At 43.8% G+C, this 21234-nt stretch overlaps 1 protein-coding gene and 1 long non-coding RNA gene across 2 annotated transcripts in view; one reads left to right on the top strand and one right to left on the bottom strand.

Moving 5' to 3' along the window:
• LOC143782505 (cytidine monophosphate-N-acetylneuraminic acid hydroxylase-like) overlaps window positions 1-21234 on the bottom strand; it is a 357809-nt gene that overhangs the window by 122984 nt on the left and 213591 nt on the right. The window contains exon 9 of the mRNA XM_077270001.1: window positions 2967-3102. Coding sequence (XP_077126116.1) covers window positions 2967-3102 — 136 coding nt within the window. The remainder of the gene's footprint in view (window positions 1-2966; window positions 3103-21234) is intronic.
• On the top strand, window positions 6277-7304 carry LOC143781182 (uncharacterized). The gene is made up of 3 exons (XR_013216607.1): window positions 6277-6301; window positions 6390-6458; window positions 6697-7304. It is a non-coding gene; the product is annotated as an uncharacterized LOC143781182 (long non-coding RNA).

Genomic DNA, 21234 nt, shown 5'->3' on the forward strand with positions numbered 1-21234 from the left:
TTTTTGCTTTGAATACTCTTTCATCTAAAAATAAATGGGCTGCTAGGATTATTAGGCATATTGTCTTTCTTTGCTTGGAATTTAATATTTGGGTAAAAGCCTCTTTTTCCTCTAATGAGTATAATAGTAATACAGCATCTGTTTGTCACCGCCAGCTTTTTCTTTTCAAGAGGGAATCCTTGAAAGTGGAGGAGAACAGAGCTTTCTGCCCGCATTGGATATGGAAAAGTTAATTCAGGAGTAATTTCACACTTCATTGCTAAATCCTTGGCTGATAGAACATGGGCCGATTATACGGCAGCATGGAAGCTTTGGATTGATTTTTGTTCGGCTAAGAATCACCCCCATGGAAATTGTAGCGTGGGGATAGCGCTTAGTTTTTTAGAGCATCTGGTGGGAAAAGGTTTATCTCTTTCAGCTTTATCAAAAAACGTCGCAGGAATATCATTTTTTCTCAAAATGCTAGGTGTAAGGCCAATGTCGGATATATTTCACGTTCGGCAGTTTTTAAAAGGGTTTAAGAAGGCTCATTTTAAACCTGACGACCGTCGCCCTATTTCTTTTCATTTGCTCAAAGACCTTTGCTCATGTCTTCCCTCGGTTTGTATTAACAATTTTGAAGCCTGTCTTTTTTCTACAGCCTTTTCTCTAGCCTTTTTTGCGGCCCTGCGGGTAAGCAAAATTGTATCTCAAAAGAAGGCTCTTCCTTCTGGTTTGTCTTTTGAAGATGTTAAGCTATTTGATTCACATGTCATGTTATCTATTAAAAAATCAAAAACAGACCAGATGGGTAGAGGCTCCTCATTACGTTTGAATGCTATATCAGACAAAGTAATATGTCCCGTTTCCAATACTAGAAAATGGGCTCTATTACGCCCCAAGATTAATGGCCCATTTTTTATTCACTTCAATGGGGAACCTGCAACTATTTTTCAATTCAATTTCATTCTCAAAAAATGTTTAAAAGCGTTGAATTTATCAGACCAAAAAATTTCCTCTCATTCTTTTCGGATTGGCGCGGCAACGGAAGCTGCCAGAGTGGGTCTTCAGAATAGCAGGATAAAAAGTATAGGCAGATGGGAGTCTAATAGGTTTAAGCTTTACATTCGCCCTGATTTGTATGTTTCTTAATGTTTGGTTCCTTTTTTAGGTTTATTATCAGTGTGGATTATTGGGCATTCCTATGTCTTTTGGGCTGAGAAAAGGGCGAGTGTGAGATCGTATTCAAAAAATCTCTCTTTTAATGCTTTTTTTTCTTCAAGTTTTTTGGTTTAGCAGGCGTGGAATGCAATGGAAGGAACTGATAGATGAAATGCGAAGATTGAAGAAGATTTGGCCTAGTCCGGACTTAATAATATTGCACTTGGGTGGCAACGATTTGGGTAAAATTAGCACCCTTAATTTAATTGCTTCAATGAGGAGGGATATCTCCATTTTAAAAACTGAATTTTTTAATTCTACTTTAGTCTTTTCAGAAATTGTACCGAGATTTTTATGGTTTAGCAACAACATGGTTTTTCTTGAGAAAATTTGTAAAAGACTCAACAGAAGCATGGAGAAATTTATGTCTTTAACCGACAGTTTTTCTTTCAGGCACTTAGAACTAGAGGAAGTCATCCCAGGCATGTACAGGGGGGACCTGGTTCACTTATCAGATGTGGGCCTGGATATTTTGAATTTGGATTTCCAGTCTATTATTGAGAAATGGCTCTGGCGTTTTGGGGGGGCCTCAACTTTTCAAGGCGAGGCTTTTGGGAGAATCGCCCGTTGAATTCGGGTGGATTTGGTAATGAATTGGAGTAGTATTAATTTATTTATTCAAAATGGTTTGATTGTTGGTTATTGGATTAAAATATAATTTTATACGTAACTCAAAATAAACGCCACGGCCATTTTCTTCCAACATTTATGGTGTCACGTGTCTTTATTGGGGTTTGAATGGGGCTTGTGTTACCATGGACGCCCCCCCATTGAAGAATACAAAGGGGGTCGCATGATAACACAGCCTCTCCACTTATCCCACTCCCCCCCCCCTCGGTTTTTTATATAATGTATGGCATTAAGCTTTAATAGGCTTTATGAGGTATTGGAGTTTTTGTGGAAAGGGTTAAATTATTCAGTAAGCTGCGCTATGCGTGAGCAGGTTATAACCGGTTTTATCAGGTTTTATTCCCGCACTTTTTATGAGTTCTGATTGGTTTGTGGGAAAAGTGCGGGAAGAATCTTCTCTATATAATCAGCTGTTTCATCAGCTGTTGCTCAGACACCTGATGAAGACGGAAGACCCCACCCCCCTCCCTTAATTTCTGTTTTTTAATGTTTAAACTGTCGTGGCGTTTGTTGTGGGAGAATCGCCCGTTGAATTCGGGTGGATTTGGTAATGAATTGGAGTAGTATTAATTTATTTATTCAAAATGGTTTGATTGTTGGTTATTGGATTAAAATATAATTTTATACGTAACTCAAAATAAACGCCACGGCCATTTTCTTCCAACATTTATGGTGTCACGTGTCTTTATTGGGGTTTGAATGGGGCTTGTGTTACCATGGTTTCCTAGTCACTTCACGTTTGATTCTTCTCAAATCTTTGCCTAATAATTTGACACACCTTGATACAGGGTGTTGATATCCTTTGACCACATTCTCCCTTATTACACAAATATTCATCACTTTATCTGCTTCAGCCAATAAGCATTAAAGTTCATAGAGCTGGGTGTTGGAAGATATTCATAAAAACGATGATATTGTCAAAATACTCTCTTGCCTAATAATTGTGTGGTGACAAACATTCCATTTCACTACAATAGCTGGAGCGTCCGGTGTGCGCCTTATTCATCAATAAGGTACATCTGTCTCATTTCTGTTCACTGATTAAACATTAATTTGTTACATGCTATTGTTGAGATTTTCACAATTTTGAACATCTTTTCCAGGTTTCACTGTAAATTCCTGGCCAGTAAACATACCTATCTGATGGATGAGCCTCAACAAAGTAACCAGCAAAGGGACAGTAGATATGAGGTTTCAAATCCTTTATGAGCTGAGCCTTGTAGTTCAACAATTTCTTTCTCTCTGTTTTGATGAACTGGGATTTCCATTCCTCTGTAGATACGAAGCACAAACCAACCTCTTAATCATATATTTAATGCATTATAATATTTTCTTATCATTAGCTTAAACAGCTCTTAAAGGCAAGTCAGCAGATTTTTGCTATGGAATCCGAGAGCATTATTATGCAGGGGCTAAGACCTTGATTCCACAGATGTATCACTTACTGAGCTGTGTGTTTTATTCCAACAAAATAAAGGTACCTTCACACTAAACGATTTACCAACGATCACGACCAGCGATACGACCTGGCCGTGATCGTTGGTAATTCGTTTGTGTGACAGTTCCCCAGCGACCACACAGACAGCTCTCTCCAGCGACCAACGATCAGGGGAATGACTCCGGCATCGTTGAAACTGTCTTCAACGATGCCGAAGTCCCCCTGCAGCACCTGGGTAACCAGGGTAAACATCGGGTTACTAAGTGCAGGGCCGCGCTTAGTAACCCGATATTTACCCTGGTTACCATTGTAAAAGTGAAAAAAAAAAACAGAAAACACTACATACTCACATTCTGATGTCTGTCACATCCCCCGCCGGCGTCCACAGGGTTAAAACTGCTTTCGGCAGGAGCGCTTGCTAATGCTGCGCTGCTGCCGAGAGCTTCCTGCACTGAATGTGTCAGTGCCGGCAGTAACAGCAGTGACGTCACTGCTGTGCTCTGCTTTACGGCCGGCGCTGACAGTCAGTGCAGGGAAGCTCTCGGCAGCAGCGCAGCATTAGCAAGCGCTCCTGCCGAAAGCAGTTTTAACCCTGTGGACGCCGGCGGGGGATGTGACAGACATCAGAATGTGAGTATGTAGTGTTTTTTTTTTTAACTTTTACAATGGTAACCAGGGTAAATATCGGGTTACTAAGCGCGGCCCTGCACTTAGTAACCCGATGTTTACCCTGGTTACAAGTGAACACATCGCTGGATCGGCGTCACACACGCCGATCCAGCGATGACAGCGGGTGATCAGCGACGAAATAAAGGTCTGGACTTCTAGCTCTGACCAGCGATATCACAGCGGGATCCAGATCGCTGCTGCGTGTCAAACACAACGATATCGCTATCCAGGACGCTGCAACGTCACGGATCGCTGTCGTTCTCATTGCAAAGTTGCTCAGTGTGAAGGTACCCTTAGTGTTTTATTAGTAGTAGGTTATTACTATAGGACAAGCCCACACCCACTAGTGATTAGAAGCTTTTTGTAAAAATACATGGTACAAAGGAAGAAGCCAATTAGTGGCGTGGGCAGAGTTAGAGCAACATTCAGAGCACTTGCTACATTTGCAGTTAAGAAATTTGCTGCACCCAGTAGATACATCACTGAAATCAGAGTGGTCTTTGCCCCTATATTGTGCAGCTCTCAGATGGGGTAGCAAAAAGCTAGTGGTAGATTGTCGTTAATTAAAGTCTATGTTGCAAAATGAGATGTACCTCTTAAAGGGAATTTGTCACCAGGTTTTTGCTACCTCATCTAAGGGTACCGTCACACAGTGCAATTTTGATCGCTACGACGGCACGATTCGTGACGTTCCAGCGATGCATTTACGATATCGCTGTGTCTGACACGCTACTGCGATCCGGATCCCCGCTGAGAATCGTACGTCGTAGCAGATCGTTTGAAACTTTCTTTCGTCGTCTAGTGTCCCGCTGTGGCGGCATGATTGCATTGTGTGACACAGGTTGTATACGATGTGCGCACAGTAACCAATGGCTTCTACATCGCAAATACATCATGAAATTATCGCTCCAGCGCCGTGTATTGCAACGTGTGACCGCAGTATACGACGCTGGAGCGATACTTATACGACGCTGCAACGTCACGAATCGTGCCGTCGTAGCGATGAAAATGGCACTGTGTGACGGTACCCTAAGAGCAGCATAATGTAGGATTCCTAGGAACCATGCAATCTAAACAAGCTTCCATTTACTTGAAAGAACAAGATGACAATAGCCTTACAATGATCTTTTGGTTTACACAAAAGTTCATTGTTCTTGGCAGTGCATTGTCCTAAGTGAACAATATCCACCAAGAACAATGGCAACCTATTTATGGCAAACAAATGGCTGATCAGCAAATATTAAGTGCCGCCAGTTGGCAGACGTACAAGGACCCTTGTGCTTACTTCTCTCTATCAGTGTCTTGAGGTTTACCAAAAGATCCAGGTAGCTATAAATTAGTGGATGGACTTGCACCCATTAAACATTTATGAAAAGTTCTAGTTTTTAGAAATTCTGTAAGATAGTCTATTAAAGATGGGATTTCATCCCTCCTTCCCAGACAGAGCCAATAACAGCTCGGAAGTATATGAGCTTAGTTCGCTTGATCAGCTGCCAAGTTATGACTGACAGCATCTCTGAAAGCACACAATCTCAGAGAAGACTGAAGAAATGGTTTGCAAGCAGAAATGTCACATACTGCACTCCAAGAGTAAGGCTAGGTTCACATTGCGCTAGGTGAGTCCGTCTAACGGACACGTTTTTAAGTAGTGAAAACGCAATATAATGCACATACTAACGCGCCCATAGACTTGCATTGTCTGACGCATCGTGACGCATGCCAAAATTGGCATGCGTTTGTCACATAACTTTTTTTCTGATGGACCTTGGAACGCGGCTTGCAGCGTTTTCGGGTCCGGCCAAGCTAACGCAATACTAACAGAAGCGTTAATTCTGCCATTGAAGGCTATGGCAAACGCAAATCGTGAAAAATTTCCAAATAGAACCATACGTTTTAATAGCGTTTGAGGGTGGTCCATGTGGTCATGTGACAGGAAACATGATTTCGGCCATTAATGTCCCTAGCACACATTTTTCCTGAGGCCTGCTGCACGTGAGAGAGAAAGTGTCTTGCAAGAGATCACAGGAAATGTAAGTACATTTGTATATATATATATATATATATATATATATATCTGTATACATCATGGGAGTCTGTATTGTCCGTCGGATGTGTGTGTACTAAAAATGTATTGCTTTGTTGCAGATGTCGGATAGTGAGGGAAGCAGCAGCAGCAGCAGCAGCGTGTCTGCGGGTTTTTCTTCTCAATCGGTAGGCTTGCACTTTAAAAAAACCACTAAAAGTTGTGTGAAACTCCAGTGTATTGAGCTAAGCACGTGTATAATCATGTTTTTATTGCAAATAGGAGTCTTCGGAGCCCGAGGCTGCTAGGCCCCCCCAAAAAAACAGGCAAAACCCACAAAGGTACATGGCAGACATTTTTAGTTTTGCAAGCATAAATTTATTGATCCAAGAAATGTAATTGTATTTTTTCCATTTAAATACACAATAGGTTGTGGCACACGGAGGACACAAGAGAAAGAAGGTTCCTCGCCGTCTGTCGTCGCCACAACTGCCAGTGGTAAATATAAAACTAGAAATTTTCTATCCAATACTTATCTACAATCTATCTATTCACTTTCTATCTACTATATCTATAAACTATCTATCCACTATCTATCTCGCTCTCTCTATCTTTCGCTCTGTCTATGTATCTATCTATCTATCTATCTATCTATCTATCTATCTATCTATCTATCTATCAGTCTACCAATAAAGTGAAATTGAACCTTTCAACATAACGTTTTGTGTTTACATAGTCCAAGTCAGCGAGCCAAAAAAAAAGGATTGTGGTTGACGAAGAGCCGTTGACCATTCACAACGAGACACTGATCAACCTTGTGGAAGCCAACCCCTCAATATGGGACCAAAGCGACAGCTCCCACCATGACATCGTGAAGAACCGCAAGTTGTGGGATAAAATTATCTGTCTCTTCGATCCCCGATACATGGAGAAGTCGTGAACCTCAAAGAAAAAAATTGGTAAATATTGGTGATGTTACATTGTCTACTATCTCTCAACTCTCAACTATATATACACTATTTCTTAAACTATTTCTCTATCAACTATCTAATAACTACTATCTATCAACTATCTATCTACTATCTATATATCAACTATCTTAACTAACTATACACAATTTTAAAACTATCAATATAAGAACTATCGATCTACTATTTATATATCTATTTTTAATTTTTTTTTTTAATTTAAAGCCGATGCGGTCCATACCCGTTGGAAATCAATAAGGGATCGCTTTGTCCGTGACTACCGGAACAGTCAAAATGCACCAAGCGGATCAGGTGCCAAATGGTTGACCCCGTATGTGCATTACGAGCAATTGCTCTTTCTGCAAAAAACAGTGTCTCAGCGCTCGTAAGTACAAATAGGTCTGTGTGCAAGACAAAATTGTTTAATTAAAGAAAAATAATTTATTTTTTTTTGGGGGGTACAGCATTACAGCAAGATATGCAGTACCGCCGTGCCTAGACAGGCAGAGGAACTGGAGCCATCTCCACTGGACGGGCGCTGAAGATGTGTCTGGCATCAGCGAGCCACGATCTGGGGAGAGAAGCACTGTTGCTTCTGGTGTGAGTGCCCGGTTGCAATCACAGCGTGGACGCAAGCGAGCATCACAAAAAGATGAAGCTGATGCCATTATTGTCGATGGACTCCAAAGGGTAGAGGACATGTGTCGTAGTGAACTCAAAGACCTGAGGCGGGAAATTACAGACTTGCAATCCCGCGAGTCTGTATATTCTGCAAATGAGTGGAAGCTACTTTTTTTGTCCTATGTGCCTGTAGCGCAAAATATCCCGGCACACAGAAACCTTTTGTTTAGGCAAAGCCTGAATGACCTTCTTGAGGAATTTGTGGGCCCCCAGGAACCCGCTCCATCGAGAACAAGAAGCATAGACATGCCGGCCTACAACCCTCAATATAGAGTCCGGGGTGAAACGAGCATGGAACATCAGAGACAAAGTAGCAGTCCATTATACAGTTGGGCAGACAATACGCCCGCGCAATACCAGAGTCTATAGTACAGCTCACTGTCCCCAGCCAGGTGCAATTACTGCGTTTCACGTTTTGTTGGTTAATTATTTTTTTTGCACCCAATTTCGTGTGTGTTTTTTTACATCCCTATGGGATATCATATGTTAAACATGTCTAGCAACAGTTTTTTCATACAAATCCCAAAACTTTAGTAAACAGTTTAAAATTTAAGATTCTTGTATGACTTTAACTTTGAGCACAACATAATAACATGAATGTAACTTTTTACAAGACATAAAGGTTGTGGGAAATAAAACAAACAAAAAAAACCCCTCACACTTCAGCAAAACATCAGGACACAACTTCAGACTTTAAATAATTTTCACACGTGTCTGTCTTGCCATGGAACATGGCCTTCATGTGTGAAGTACTGTACAAATTGATCACGAATCCTCATTATTTGAGCCGTAGACCAAACAGCAGTAGATTCAATGCTAATGAGGTTCGACTCACATTCATCGGGGTCAACCACCTGGGGTTCATGTCTGGCAACAAAATTATGCAGACAGATGCATGCCTACACAACACGGTCCACATTTTCTGGTTGCAGTTGCATGCAAGTTAGTAAAATTCGCCATTTTAATTTCAAAATACCAAAGGCACACTCCACATAACGTCTTGCCCGGCTCAAGCGATAATTAAAAATGCGCCTGGTGGAGTTCAGACTACGGCTTGAGTACGGCTTGAGGAGATTTTGTCCAAGTTGGAACGCCTCATCACCAACTAAAACAAAGGGCAAACTTGGGTCTTCTGTCCTCGGCAGAGGTCGTGATGAGGGTATGTTGAAATTGTTGCTGTACAAACATCTCCCCATGTTGGAGTCTCTGAAGACTCTGGAATCGTTAGTCCGGCCATACGCACCAATATCCACAGCTACGAAACGGTATCTTGCATCCGCAATAGCCATCAATATAATCGAAAAGTATTTCTTATAGTTATAGTAGAGGGATCCACTATGCGCTGGTTTCTGAATCCGAATGTGCTTGCTGTCCACGGCACCAATACAATTGGGGAAATTAGCCACATCCTCGAACTGTTGGGAAATCGCTAGCCACTAGGGTTGAGCGAAACGGGTCGATCATTTTCAAAAGTCGCCGACTTTTGGCTAAGTCGGCGTCTCATGAAACCCGATCCGACCCCTGTGCTTGTCGGCCATGCGGTACGCGACTTTCGCGCCAAAGTCGCGTTTCAATGACGCGAAAAGCGCCATTTCTCAGCCAATGAAGGTGAACGCAGAGTGTGGGCAGCGTGATGACATAGATCCTGGTCCCCACCATCTTAGAGAAGGGCATTGCAGTGATTGGCTTGCTGTCTGCGGCGTCACAGGGGCTATAAAGGGGCGTTCCCGCCGACCGCCATCTTACTGCTGCTGATCTGAGCTTAGGGACAGGTTGCTGCCGCTTCATCAGAAGCAGGGAGAGCGTTAGGCAGGGTCCACTAACCACCAAACCGCTTGTGCTGCAGCGATTTCCACTGTCCAACACCACCTTCGGTGTGCAGGAACAGTGGAAGCTATTTTTTTTTTTTTTTCCCCTCAGCGCTGTAGCTCATTGGGCTGCCCTAGAAGGCTCCGTGATAGCTGTATTGCTGTGTGTACGCCACTGTGGAAACCAACTGCTTTTTTCAAAGCACATATCCTCTTGTTCCTTCCTTTCTGCACAGCTATCTTTTTTGTTTGTCCACACTTTTTATTTAATTTGTGCATCAGTCCACTCCTATTGCTGCCTGCCATACCTGGCTTACATTACTGCAGGGAGATAGTAATTGTAGGACAGTTTTTTTTTTTTTTTTGTTTTTTTTTTGTGGGAGATTAAGATTGGCATTTCTGCTACAGTGCCATCCCTGTGTGTGCCATCTCTCACTGAGTGGGCCATAGAAAGCCTATTTATTTTTTCCGTGATTTGTGTTCTAAAATCTACCTCAACACAGAAACACTACATCAATCAGTGGGAGAAAAATATTGGCCTCAGTCAGGGCTTGTGTGCCACTGCTGTGTGTGCGCTATCTCTCATTCAGTGGGCTATAGCAAGCCTATATTTTTTTTTTTTTTTTTTTTTTAATATTATTTGGTTTCAAAAGTCTCCCTGAAAAAAAAAAAAAACCTAAAAAAACAGTGGGAGAGTAATATTGCCCTTTCAGCTTGTGTGCCAGTCTTGACTCCTGGGTGTGCCACCTCTCTCCCTTTCATTCAGTGGGCCATAGAAAGCCTATTTATTTTTTCCGTGATTTGTGTTCTAAATTCTACCTCAACACAAAAACACTACATCAATCAGTGGGAGAAAAATATTGGCCTCAGTAAGGGCTTGTGTGCCACTGCTGTGTGTGCTATCTCTCATTCAGTGGGCTATAGCAAGCCTATTTTTTTTTTTTTTTTTTTTTTTTTAATATTATTTGGTTTCTAAAGTCTCCCTGAAAAAAAAAAAAAACCTAAAAAAACAGTGGGAGAGTAATATTGCCCTTTCAGCTTGTGTGCCAGTCTTGACTCCTGGGTGTGCCACCTCTCTCCCTCTCATTCAGTGGGCCATAGAAAGCCTATTTATTTTTTTTTTTAAATATTATTGGGTTTCTAAAGTCTCCCTGAAAAAACAAAAAATACATAAAAAAACAGTGGGAGAGTAATATTGCCCTTTCAGCTTGTGTGCCAGTCTTGACTCCTGGGTGTGCCACCTCTCTCCCTTTCATTCAGTGGGCCATAGAAAGCCTATTTTTTTTTTTTTTAATATTATTTGGTTTCTAATTCTCCCTGAAAAAAAAAAAAAAACCTAAAAAAACAGTGGGAGAGTAATATTGCCCTTTCAGCTTGTGTGCCAGTCTTGACTCCTGGGTGTGCCACCTCTCTCCCTCTCATTCAGTGGGCCATAGAAAGCCTATTTATTTTTTTTTTTAAATATTATTGGGTTTCTAAAGTCTCCCTGAAAAAACAAAAAATACATAAAAAAACAGTGGGAGAGTAATATTGCCCTTTCAGCTTGTGTGCCAGTCTTGACTCCTGGGTGTGCCACCTCTCTCCCTTTCATTCAGTGGGCCATAGAAAGCCTATTTTTTTTTTTTTTAATATTATTTGGTTTCTAATTCTCCCTGAAAAAAAAAAAAAAACCTAAAAAAACAGTGGGAGAGTAATATTGCCCTTTCAGCTTGTGTGCCAGTCTTGACTCCTGGGTGTGCCACCTCTCTCCCTCTCATTCAGTGGGCCATAGAAAGCCTATTTATTTTTTTTTTTAAATATTATTGGGTTTCTAAAGTCTCCCTGAAAAAACAAAAAATACATAAAAAAACAGTGGGAGAGTAATATTGCCCTTTCAGCTTGTGTGCCAGTCTTGACTCCTGGGTGTGCCACCTCTCTCCCTTTCATTCAGTGGGCCATAGAAAGCCTATTTATTTTTTCCGTGATTTGTGTTCTAAATTCTACCTCAACACAAAAACACTACATCAATCAGTGGGAGAAAAATATTGGCCTCAGTAAGGGCTTGTGTGCCACTGCTGTGTGTGCTATCTCTCATTCAGTGGGCTATAGCAAGCCTATTTTTTTTTTTTTTTTTTTTTTTTAATATTATTTGGTTTCTAAAGTCTCCCTGAAAAAAAAAAAAAACCTAAAAAAACAGTGGGAGAGTAATATTGCCCTTTCAGCTTGTGTGCCAGTCTTGACTCCTGGGTGTGCCACCTCTCTCCCTCTCATTCAGTGGGCCATAGAAAGCCTATTTATTTTTTTTTTTAAATATTATTGGGTTTCTAAAGTCTCCCTGAAAAAACAAAAAATACATAAAAAAACAGTGGGAGAGTAATATTGCCCTTTCAGCTTGTGTGCCAGTCTTGACTCCTGGGTGTGCCACCTCTCTCCCTTTCATTCAGTGGGCCATAGAAAGCCTATTTTTTTTTTTTTTAATATTATTTGGTTTCTAATTCTCCCTGAAAAAAAAAAAAAAACCTAAAAAAACAGTGGGAGAGTAATATTGCCCTTTCAGCTTGTGTGCCAGTCTTGACTCCTGGGTGTGCCACCTCTCTCCCTCTCATTCAGTGGGCCATAGAAAGCCTATTTATTTTTTTTTTTAAATATTATTGGGTTTCTAAAGTCTCCCTGAAAAAACAAAAAATACATAAAAAAACAGTGGGAGAGTAATATTGCCCTTTCAGCTTGTGTGCCAGTCTTGACTCCTGGGTGTGCCACCTCTCTCCCTTTCATTCAGTGGGCCATAGAAAGCCTATTTTTTTTTTTTTTAATATTATTTGGTTTCTAATTCTCCCTGAAAAAAAAAAAAAAACCTAAAAAAACAGTGGGAGAGTAATATTGCCCTTTCAGCTTGTGTGCCAGTCTTGACTCCTGGGTGTGCCACCTCTCTCCCTCTCATTCAGTGGGCCATAGAAAGCCTATTTATTTTTTTTTTTAAATATTATTGGGTTTCTAAAGTCTCCCTGAAAAAACAAAAAACACATAAAAAAACAGTGGGAGAGTAATATTGCCCTTTCAGCTTGTGTGCCAGTCTTGACTCCTGGGTGTGCCACCTCTCTCCCTTTCATTCAGTGGGCCATAGAAAGCCTATTTTTTTTTTTTTTTTAATATTATTTGGTTTCTAATTCTCCCTGAAAAAAAAAAAAAAACCTAAAAAAACAGTGGGAGAGTAATATTGCCCTTTCAGCTTGTGTGCCAGTCTTGACTCCTGGGTGTGTCACCTCTCTCCCTCTCATTCAGTGGGCCATAGAAAGCCTATTTATTTTTTTTTTTAAATATTATTGGGTTTCTAAAGTCTCCCTGAAAAAACAAAAAATACATAAAAAAACAGTGGGAGAGTAATATTGCCCTTTCAGCTTGTGTGCCAGTCTTGACTCCTGGGTGTGCCACCTCTCTCCCTCTCATTCAGTGGGCCATAGAAAGCCTTTTTTTTTTTTGGTTTTTTTAATATTATTTGGTTTCTAAAGTCTCCCTGAAAAAAACAAAAAAAACATAAAAAACAGTGGGAGAGTAATATTGCCCTTTCAGCTTGTGTGCCAGTCTTGACTCCTGGGTGTGCCACCTCTCTCCCTTTCATTCAGTGGGCCATAGAAAGCCTATTTTTTTTTTTTTTAATATTATTTGGTTTCTAATTCTCCCTGAAAAAAAAAAAAAAACCTAAAAAAACAGTGGGAGAGTAATATTGCCCTTTCAGCTTGTGTGCCAGTCTTGACTCCTGGGTGTGCCACCTCTCTCCCTCTCATTCAGTGGGCCATAGAAAGCCTATTTATTTTTTTTTTTAAATATTATTGGGTTTCTAAAGTCTCCCTGAAAAAACAAAAAATACATAAAAAAACAGTGGGAGAGTAATATTGCCCTTTCAGCTTGTGTGCCAGTCTTGACTCCTGGGTGTGCCACCTCTCTCCCTTTCATTCAGTGGGCCATAGAAAGCCTATTTTTTTTTTTTTTTTAATATTATTTGGTTTCTAATTCTCCCTGAAAAAAAAAAAAAAACCTAAAAAAACAGTGGGAGAGTAATATTGCCCTTTCAGCTTGTGTGCCAGTCTTGACTCCTGGGTGTGTCACCTCTCTCCCTCTCATTCAGTGGGCCATAGAAAGCCTATTTATTTTTTTTTTTAAATATTATTGGGTTTCTAAAGTCTCCCTGAAAAAACAAAAAATACATAAAAAAACAGTGGGAGAGTAATATTGCCCTTTCAGCTTGTGTGCCAGTCTTGACTCCTGGGTGTGCCACCTCTCTCCCTCTCATTCAGTGGGCCATAGAAAGCCTTTTTTTTTTTTGGTTTTTTTAATATTATTTGGTTTCTAAAGTCTCCCTGAAAAAAACAAAAAAAACATAAAAAACAGTGGGAGAGTAATATTGCCCTTTCAGCTTGTGCGCCAGTCTTGACTCCTGGTTGTGCCACCTCTCTCTCTCTAATTGTGGGCCATAGAAAGCCTTTTTTTTTTTTTTTTTTAATATTATTTGGTTTCTAAAGTCTCCCTGAGAAAAAAAAATAAATAAATTAGGTGGGAGATTAATATTGACATTAGTGCTTGAGTGACAGTCCTGCGTGTGTGTCATCTCTGTGATTTTGTGCCACAGAAAACAGAGTGTGTAACATTGTGCCTGATTTTCCTTGTGGTCTCACCAACCTGTTAAGGGATATTGAAATCATACTGAAGTTATAGCTCACCGTGTAAGTTGTTTGATAGCAACAAATAAAGTTACTTTGGTTAAGATTTTAAAACAATGAGGAAGTCTGGTGCAAGAGGTCGTCGTGGGCGTTCATTGTCAGCTGGTAATGATGGTAGTGGTAGTGGAGCATCAGGTGGTCGTGGGGATAAAAATATTCCACCTAAGTCTGGAGCTGTGGAGCCAGTTTCGTCGTCAGGCTACACAAGGCCTCGAACGCTCTCTTTTCTGGGAGTAGGAAAACCGCTTTTAAAGGCGGAGCAGCAACAGCAAGTTTTGGCTTACATTGCAGACTCAGCCTCTAGCTCTTTTGCCTCCTCTTCCGAAACTGGTAAATGTAAAAGCAGCGCGTCGCTTGTGGATGTTCACGGTCAGGGACAAGTCGCTTCCTTGTCCTCCTCAGCAAAAACTACAACAAGAGAGAAGGATGCAGCAGGCGACACAACGGGTCACTCCATGGAGCTCTTTACACATACCGTCCCTGGCTTAGAAAGTGAAACATTTAACAGGCCATGCCCATTACAAGTATATTCTGACATGGAGTGCACTGATGCACAGCCACAGCCAGAGTACTATGCTGCTCCTTTGACTCAGACCACCACATTGCCCTCTCAGGGTACAGATCCACAATCAGACCCTGATGAGACTATGTTGCCCCGCCACGAACGCTATACCACCGACCGACACAGTGACACAGACGAAGTTGCACACGAGCTCGAAGAGGAGGTAATAGATGACCCAGTTATTGACCCCGATTGGCAGCCATTGGGGGAACAGGGTGCAGGCGGCAGTAGTTCAGAAGCGGAGGTGGAGGAGGGGCCGCAGCAGGCATCAACATCGCAACAGGTTCCATCTGCCGGGCCCGTATCTGGACCAAAACGCGTGTCAAAGCCAAAACCTGTTGGAGCACAGCGTTGCCATCCGGTTAAAGCTCAGTCTGCAATCCCTGAAAAGGGATCAGAGTCTAGGAAGAGTGCAGTCTGGCATTTTTTTAAACAACATCCAACTGATCAGCGCAAAGTCATCTGTCAAAAATGTTCAACTAGCTTAAGCAGAGGTCAGAATCTGAAAAGTCTAAATACTAGTTGCATGCATAGACACTTAACCACCATGCATTCTCAAGCCTGGACTAACTACCAAACGTCCCTCAAGGTTGTAGCACCCTCGGCCAATGAAGCTAGTCAGCAACGCAACATCCCTTCCGTCACTGTAAGGCCACCATTTTCCGCACCACCGGCAGTATCTGTGCAGGTTTCTTTGCCAGCCAAAAGCAGTCAGGGTCAGGGAATCACCAGTTTTGTAGGAGGAAATATTGCATGTAGGGCACCGGCGGAAACAATACCGTCTCCAACCGTCTCTCAGTCTGCCATGTCCACCGGCACACCCGAAAGTTCCACGATCTACAGCTCTCCAGTCCAGCTCACCCTACATGAGACTCTGGTTAGAAAAAGGAAGTACTTATCCTCGCATCCGCGTACACAGGGTTTTAACGCCCACATAGCTAGACTAATCTCGTTAGAGATGATGCCCTACCGGTTAGTTGAAAGCGAAGCTTTCAAAGCCCTGATGGAGTACGCTGAACCACGATACGAGCTACCCAGTCGACACTTTTTTTCCAGAAAAGCCATCCCAGCCCTGCACCAGCATGTTAAACAGCGCATCGTCCATGCACTCAGGCAATCTGTGAGTACAAAGGTGCACCTGACTACAGATGCATGGACCAGTAGGCATGGCCAGGGACGTTATGTGTCCATCACGGCACACTGGGTGAATGTGGTGGATGCAGGGTCCACAGGCGACATCAATTTAGGGACAGTTGTGCCTAGCCCACGGTCTAGGAAACAGTTGGCTGTAGGCGTTCGCACCCCCTCCTCCTCCTCCTCGTCCTCCTGCAGAAGCTACAGCTCTTCCACAGAACGCAGTCGGCCAACCACTCCATCGGCAGATGACACTGTTGCACACCAGTTGTCCCATTATGGGCCAGCTACTGCCAAGCGTCAGCAGGCTGTATTGGCTATGAAGTGTTTGGGCGACAACAGACACACCGCGGAAGTTCTGTCCGAGTTCTTGCAACAAGAAACGCAGTCGTGGCTGGGCACAGTAGATCTTGAGGCAGGCAAGGTAGTGAGTGATAACGGAAGGAATTTCATGGCTGCCATCTCCCTTTCCCAACTGAAACACATTCCTTGCCTGGCTCACACCTTAAACCTGGTGGTGCAGTGCTTATTGAAAACTTATCCTGGGTTCTCCGACCTGCTCCTCAAAGTGCGTGCACTTTGCTCACATATCCGACGTTCGCCTGTACACGCCAGCCGTATGCAGACCTATCAGCGGTCTTTGAACCTTCCCCAGCATCGCCTAATCATAGACGTTGCAACAAGGTGGAACTCAACACTGCACATGCTTCAGAGACTGTGCGAACAGAGGCGTGCTGTTATTTATTTGTGGGAGGATACACGGGCAGGCAGTAGGATGGCAGACATGGAGTTGTCAGGTGTGCAGTGGTCGAAGATACAAGACATGTGTCAAGTCCTTCAGTGTTTTGAGGAATGCACACGGCTGGTTAGTGCAGACAACGCCGTAATAAGCATGAGCATCCCCCTAATGCGTCTGCTGATGCAAAGTTTGACGCACATAAAGGAGCAGGCGTCTGCACCAGAGGAAGAGGGAAGCCTTGATGACAGTCAGCCATTGTCTGGTCAGGGCAGTGTACAGGACGAGGTAGCGGGCGAAGAGGAGGTGGAGGACGAGGAGGATGATGGGGATGAGTATATTTTTAATGCGGAAACTTTCACGGGGGCACAGGAAATTGGTTGCGTGTCACGGCCGGGTTCTGGTTTTTTGAGGGACACAAGTGACGTAGATTTGCCTGCAACTGCCCCTCAACCAATCACAACCGGAGATTTGACAAGTGGAACTTTGGCCCACATGGCGGATTATGCCTTACGTATCCTACAAAGGGACACACGCATTACGAAAATGATGAACGATGACGATTACTGGTTGGCCTGCCTCCTTGATCCACGCTATAAAGGCAAATTGCAAAATATTATGCCACATGAGAACTTGGAACTAATATTAGCAACCAAACAATCAACTCTTGTTGACCGTTTGCTTCAGGCATTCCCAGCACACAGCGCACGTGATCGTTCTCACACGAGCTCCAGGGGGCAGCAGACTAGGAGTGTTAGGGGTGCACACATCAGAAGTGGCGTTGGACAGAGGGGTTTTCTGACCAGGTTGTGGAGTGATTTTGCTATGACCGCAGACAGGACAGGTACTGCTGCATCAATTGAAAGTGACAGGAGACAACATTTGTCCAGTATGGTTACTAACTATTTTTCATCCCTTATCGATGTTCTCCCTCAACCGTCATTCCCATTTGATTACTGGGCCTCCAAATTAGACACCTGGCCAGAATTGGCAGAATATGCATTGCAGGAGCTTGCTTGCCCGGCAGCAAGTGTCCTATCAGAAAGAGTATTCAGTGCTGCAGGGTCAATATTAACCGAAAAAAGGACTCGTCTGGCTACCCAAAATGTTGACGATCTAACATTCATTAAAATGAACCACAACTGGATTTCAAAATCTTTTGCCCCACCTTGCCCGGCCGACACCTAGCTTTCCTATGAAAAGCTCTTGCCTGTGAATTACTTTTCTAATGTCTAATTTGCTGCTGCAGATTGTACAGCATACGACATGTTTACACCTCCCTAAATGGCCAAACTCCCCACACGGGGCCGTGGTATCGCGACTTGGCGCAAGCACCCGTGAGACTGCTGTTTGTCTGAAGAGGTGGGTGTGCTCGCTTTTGGTTGACGGCATTGCTACTGGGTCCCTCATAGTACAATGTAGTGTCTCTGGCGGTGGTGGTGCGCACCCAACGTCAGACACACCGTTGTAACATGAGTGGCCCTGGGGCGGTCCCGCCGGCCTCAAGAGAGTTCCCCCCTACCCCAGCTCAAACTGGGCTCTACTACGTGCAAAATTATGTCGCACAGCTCCACCAATCTTTAGTCTATTCGCTGACATCATTCAATGTCTGGCACTGACAATACAAATTTGTAGACATCTATGATGCAACTTAAAGTAGTCTGTGTCTGTGTCCTATATTGGCACCATTAAATAGTTACTGCCAAATTACTATGTCAGAAACACAGCAGATGAGCCCACCCCTGTACCTAAGTATGCCATCTTTTTTTTTGTTTTGGTTGTTTTGCGAGACATTAACATCTATTTATATTTTGGGAGTACTGGGACAGACACTCCTTGCACTACTCCTCCACTCAGCACCAAGCTGCCTGCCCGTGTATCCATGTAACCGCTGTAAAACTGCCATGAGCCTATTGTTTGTTATTTTAGGCCTTTGATAGCCTGTCTGCGGTCCCTACTCCTCCACTGACCACCAAGCTGCCTGCCCGTGTATCCATGTAACCGCTGTAAAACTGCCATGAGCCTATTGTTTGTTATTTTAGGCCTTTGAAGCCTTTCTGCGCTCCCTCCTTCCACTAGTCCTCCACTGACCAGACCACTGCTGCCCGTGTACCCCTGGAACCAATTTTAAAGTGCCTACAGCCAGCCCATTTTATTGTGTTAGGCCTTCGAAGCCTGTCTGCGGTCCATACTTCCACTAGTCCTCCACTGACCAGACCACTGCTGCCCGTGTACCCCTGGAACCAATTTTAAAGTGCCTACAGTCAGCCCATTTTATTGTGTTAGGCCTTCGAAGCCTGTCTGCGGTCCATACTTTAAATACTCCTCCACTCAGCACCAAGCTGCCTGCCCGTGTATCCATGTAACCGCTGTAAAACTGCCATGAGCCTATTGTTTGTTATTTTAGGCCTTTGATAGCCTGTCTGCGGTCCCTACTCCTCCACTGACCACCAAGCTGCCTGCCCGTGTATCCATGTAACCGCTGTAAAACTGCCATGAGCCTATTGTTTGTTATTTTAGGCCTTTGAAGCCTTTCTGCGCTCCCTCCTTCCACTAGTCCTCCACTGACCAGACCACTGCTGCCCGTGTACCCCTGGAACCAATTTTAAAGTGCCTACAGCCAGCCCATTTTATTGTGTTAGGCCTTCGAAGCCTGTCTGCGGTCCCTCCTTCCACTAGGCCTCCACTGACCAGACCACTGCTGCCCGTGTACCCCTGGAACCAATTTTAAAGTGCCTACAGCCAGCCCATTTTATTGTGTTAGGCCTTCGAAGCCTGTCTGCGGTCCATACTTCCACTAGTCCTCCACTGACCAGACCACTGCTGCCCGTGTACCCCTGGAACCAATTTTAAAGTGCCTACAGCCAGCCCATTTTATTGTGTTAGGCCTTCGAAGCCTGTCTGCGGTCCCTCCTTCCACTAGGCCTCCACTGACCAGACCACTGCTGCCCGTGTACCCCTGGAACCAATTTTAAAGTGCCTACAGCCAGCCCATTTTATTGTGTTAGGCCTTCGAAGCCTGTCTGCGGTCCATACTTCCACTAGGCCTCCACTGACCAGACCACTGCTGCCCGTGTACCCCTGGAACCAATTTTAAAGTGCCTACAGCCAGCCCATTTTATTGTGTTAGGCCTTCGAAGCCTGTCTGCGGTCCATACTTCCACTAGTCCTCCACTGACCAGACCACTGCTGCCCGTGTACCCCTGGAACCAATTTTAAAGTGCCTACAGTCAGCCCATTTTATTGTGTTAGGCCTTCGAAGCCTGTCTGCGGTCCATACTTCCACTAGGCCTCCACTGACCAGACCACTGCTGCCCGTGTACCCCTGGAACCAATTTTAAAGTGCCTACAGCCAGCCCATTTTATTGTGTTAGGCCTTCGAAGCCTGTCTGCGGTCCCTCCTTCCACTAGGCCTCCACTGACCAGACCACTGCTGCCCGTGTACCCCTGGAACCAATTTTAAAGTGCCTACAGCCAGCCCATTTTATTGTGTTAGGCCTTCGAAGCCTGTCTGCGGTCCATACTTTAAATACTCCTCCACTCAGCACCAAGCTGCCTGCCCGTGTATCCATGTAACCGCTGTAAAACTGCCATGAGCCTATTGTTTGTTATGTTAGGCCTTTGATAGCCTGTCTGCGGTCCTTACTTTAAATACTCCTCCACTCACCACCTAGCTGCCTGTGTATCCATGTAACCGATGTAAAACTGCCATGACTGCCTACTGTTTGTTATTTTAGGCCTTTGATAGCCTGTCTGCGGCCCCTACTTGCAATACTCCTCCACTGACCACAATGCTGCCTGGAGTGCCTGCCTGTGTATCCATGTAACCGATGTAAAACTGCCATGACTGCCTACTGTTTGTTATTTTAGGCCTTTGATAGCCTGTCTGCGGCCCCTACTTGCAATACTCCTCCACTGAGCACAATGCTGCCTGGAGTGCCTGCCTGTGTATCCATGTAACCGATGTAAAACTGCCATGACTGCCTACTGTTTGTTATTTTAGGCCTTTGATAGCCTGTCTGCAGCCCCTACTTGCAATACTCCTCCACTGACCACACCAATGCTGCCCGTGTACCCCTGGAACCTATTTAAAAGTTCATAGAGCCTAGTTATATATTTTATTTACTATTAATAAGGCCATGATGGACTACGCTGTACCACGCTACAAGCTAACCAGTCGACACTTCTTTTGCGAGAAAAGCCATCCCAACCCTCCACCAGCATGTAGAAGACCGCATTGTCCATGCACTCTGGCAATCTGTGAGTACAAAGGTGCACCTGACAACAGACGCATGGACCTGTAGGCATGGCCACGGAAGATTACGTGTCCATTACGGCGCAATGGGTTAATGTGGTGGATGCATGGTCCACAGGGGACAGCCTACTAAGTCTGTCTGCAGTCCCTAATTCAAATTGTCCTCCACTGTCTAAATCGGAACTTCCACCTTCTGGCTTTCGGCCTATAGTATCAGAAATTAAACTGCATTTGGCCTTCAACTTTGGTTAGGGCCTACTAACGGCTTCTGCCCCTCCCTGGTGTTGCCCTCAACTAAATAAAGCTGAGCTTCAACCTTCCGGCTCTCATTATGTGGTTTTAAAAAAAAAAATGGTGGTTAGGGCCTACTAACGGCTTCTGCCCCTCCCTGGTGTTGTCCTCAACTAAATAAAGCTGAGCTTCAACCTTCCGG

The sequence above is a fragment of the Ranitomeya variabilis genome, chromosome 6 (genome assembly GCF_051348905.1).
Source record: "Ranitomeya variabilis isolate aRanVar5 chromosome 6, aRanVar5.hap1, whole genome shotgun sequence".
Taxonomy (NCBI): domain Eukaryota; kingdom Metazoa; phylum Chordata; class Amphibia; order Anura; family Dendrobatidae; genus Ranitomeya; species Ranitomeya variabilis.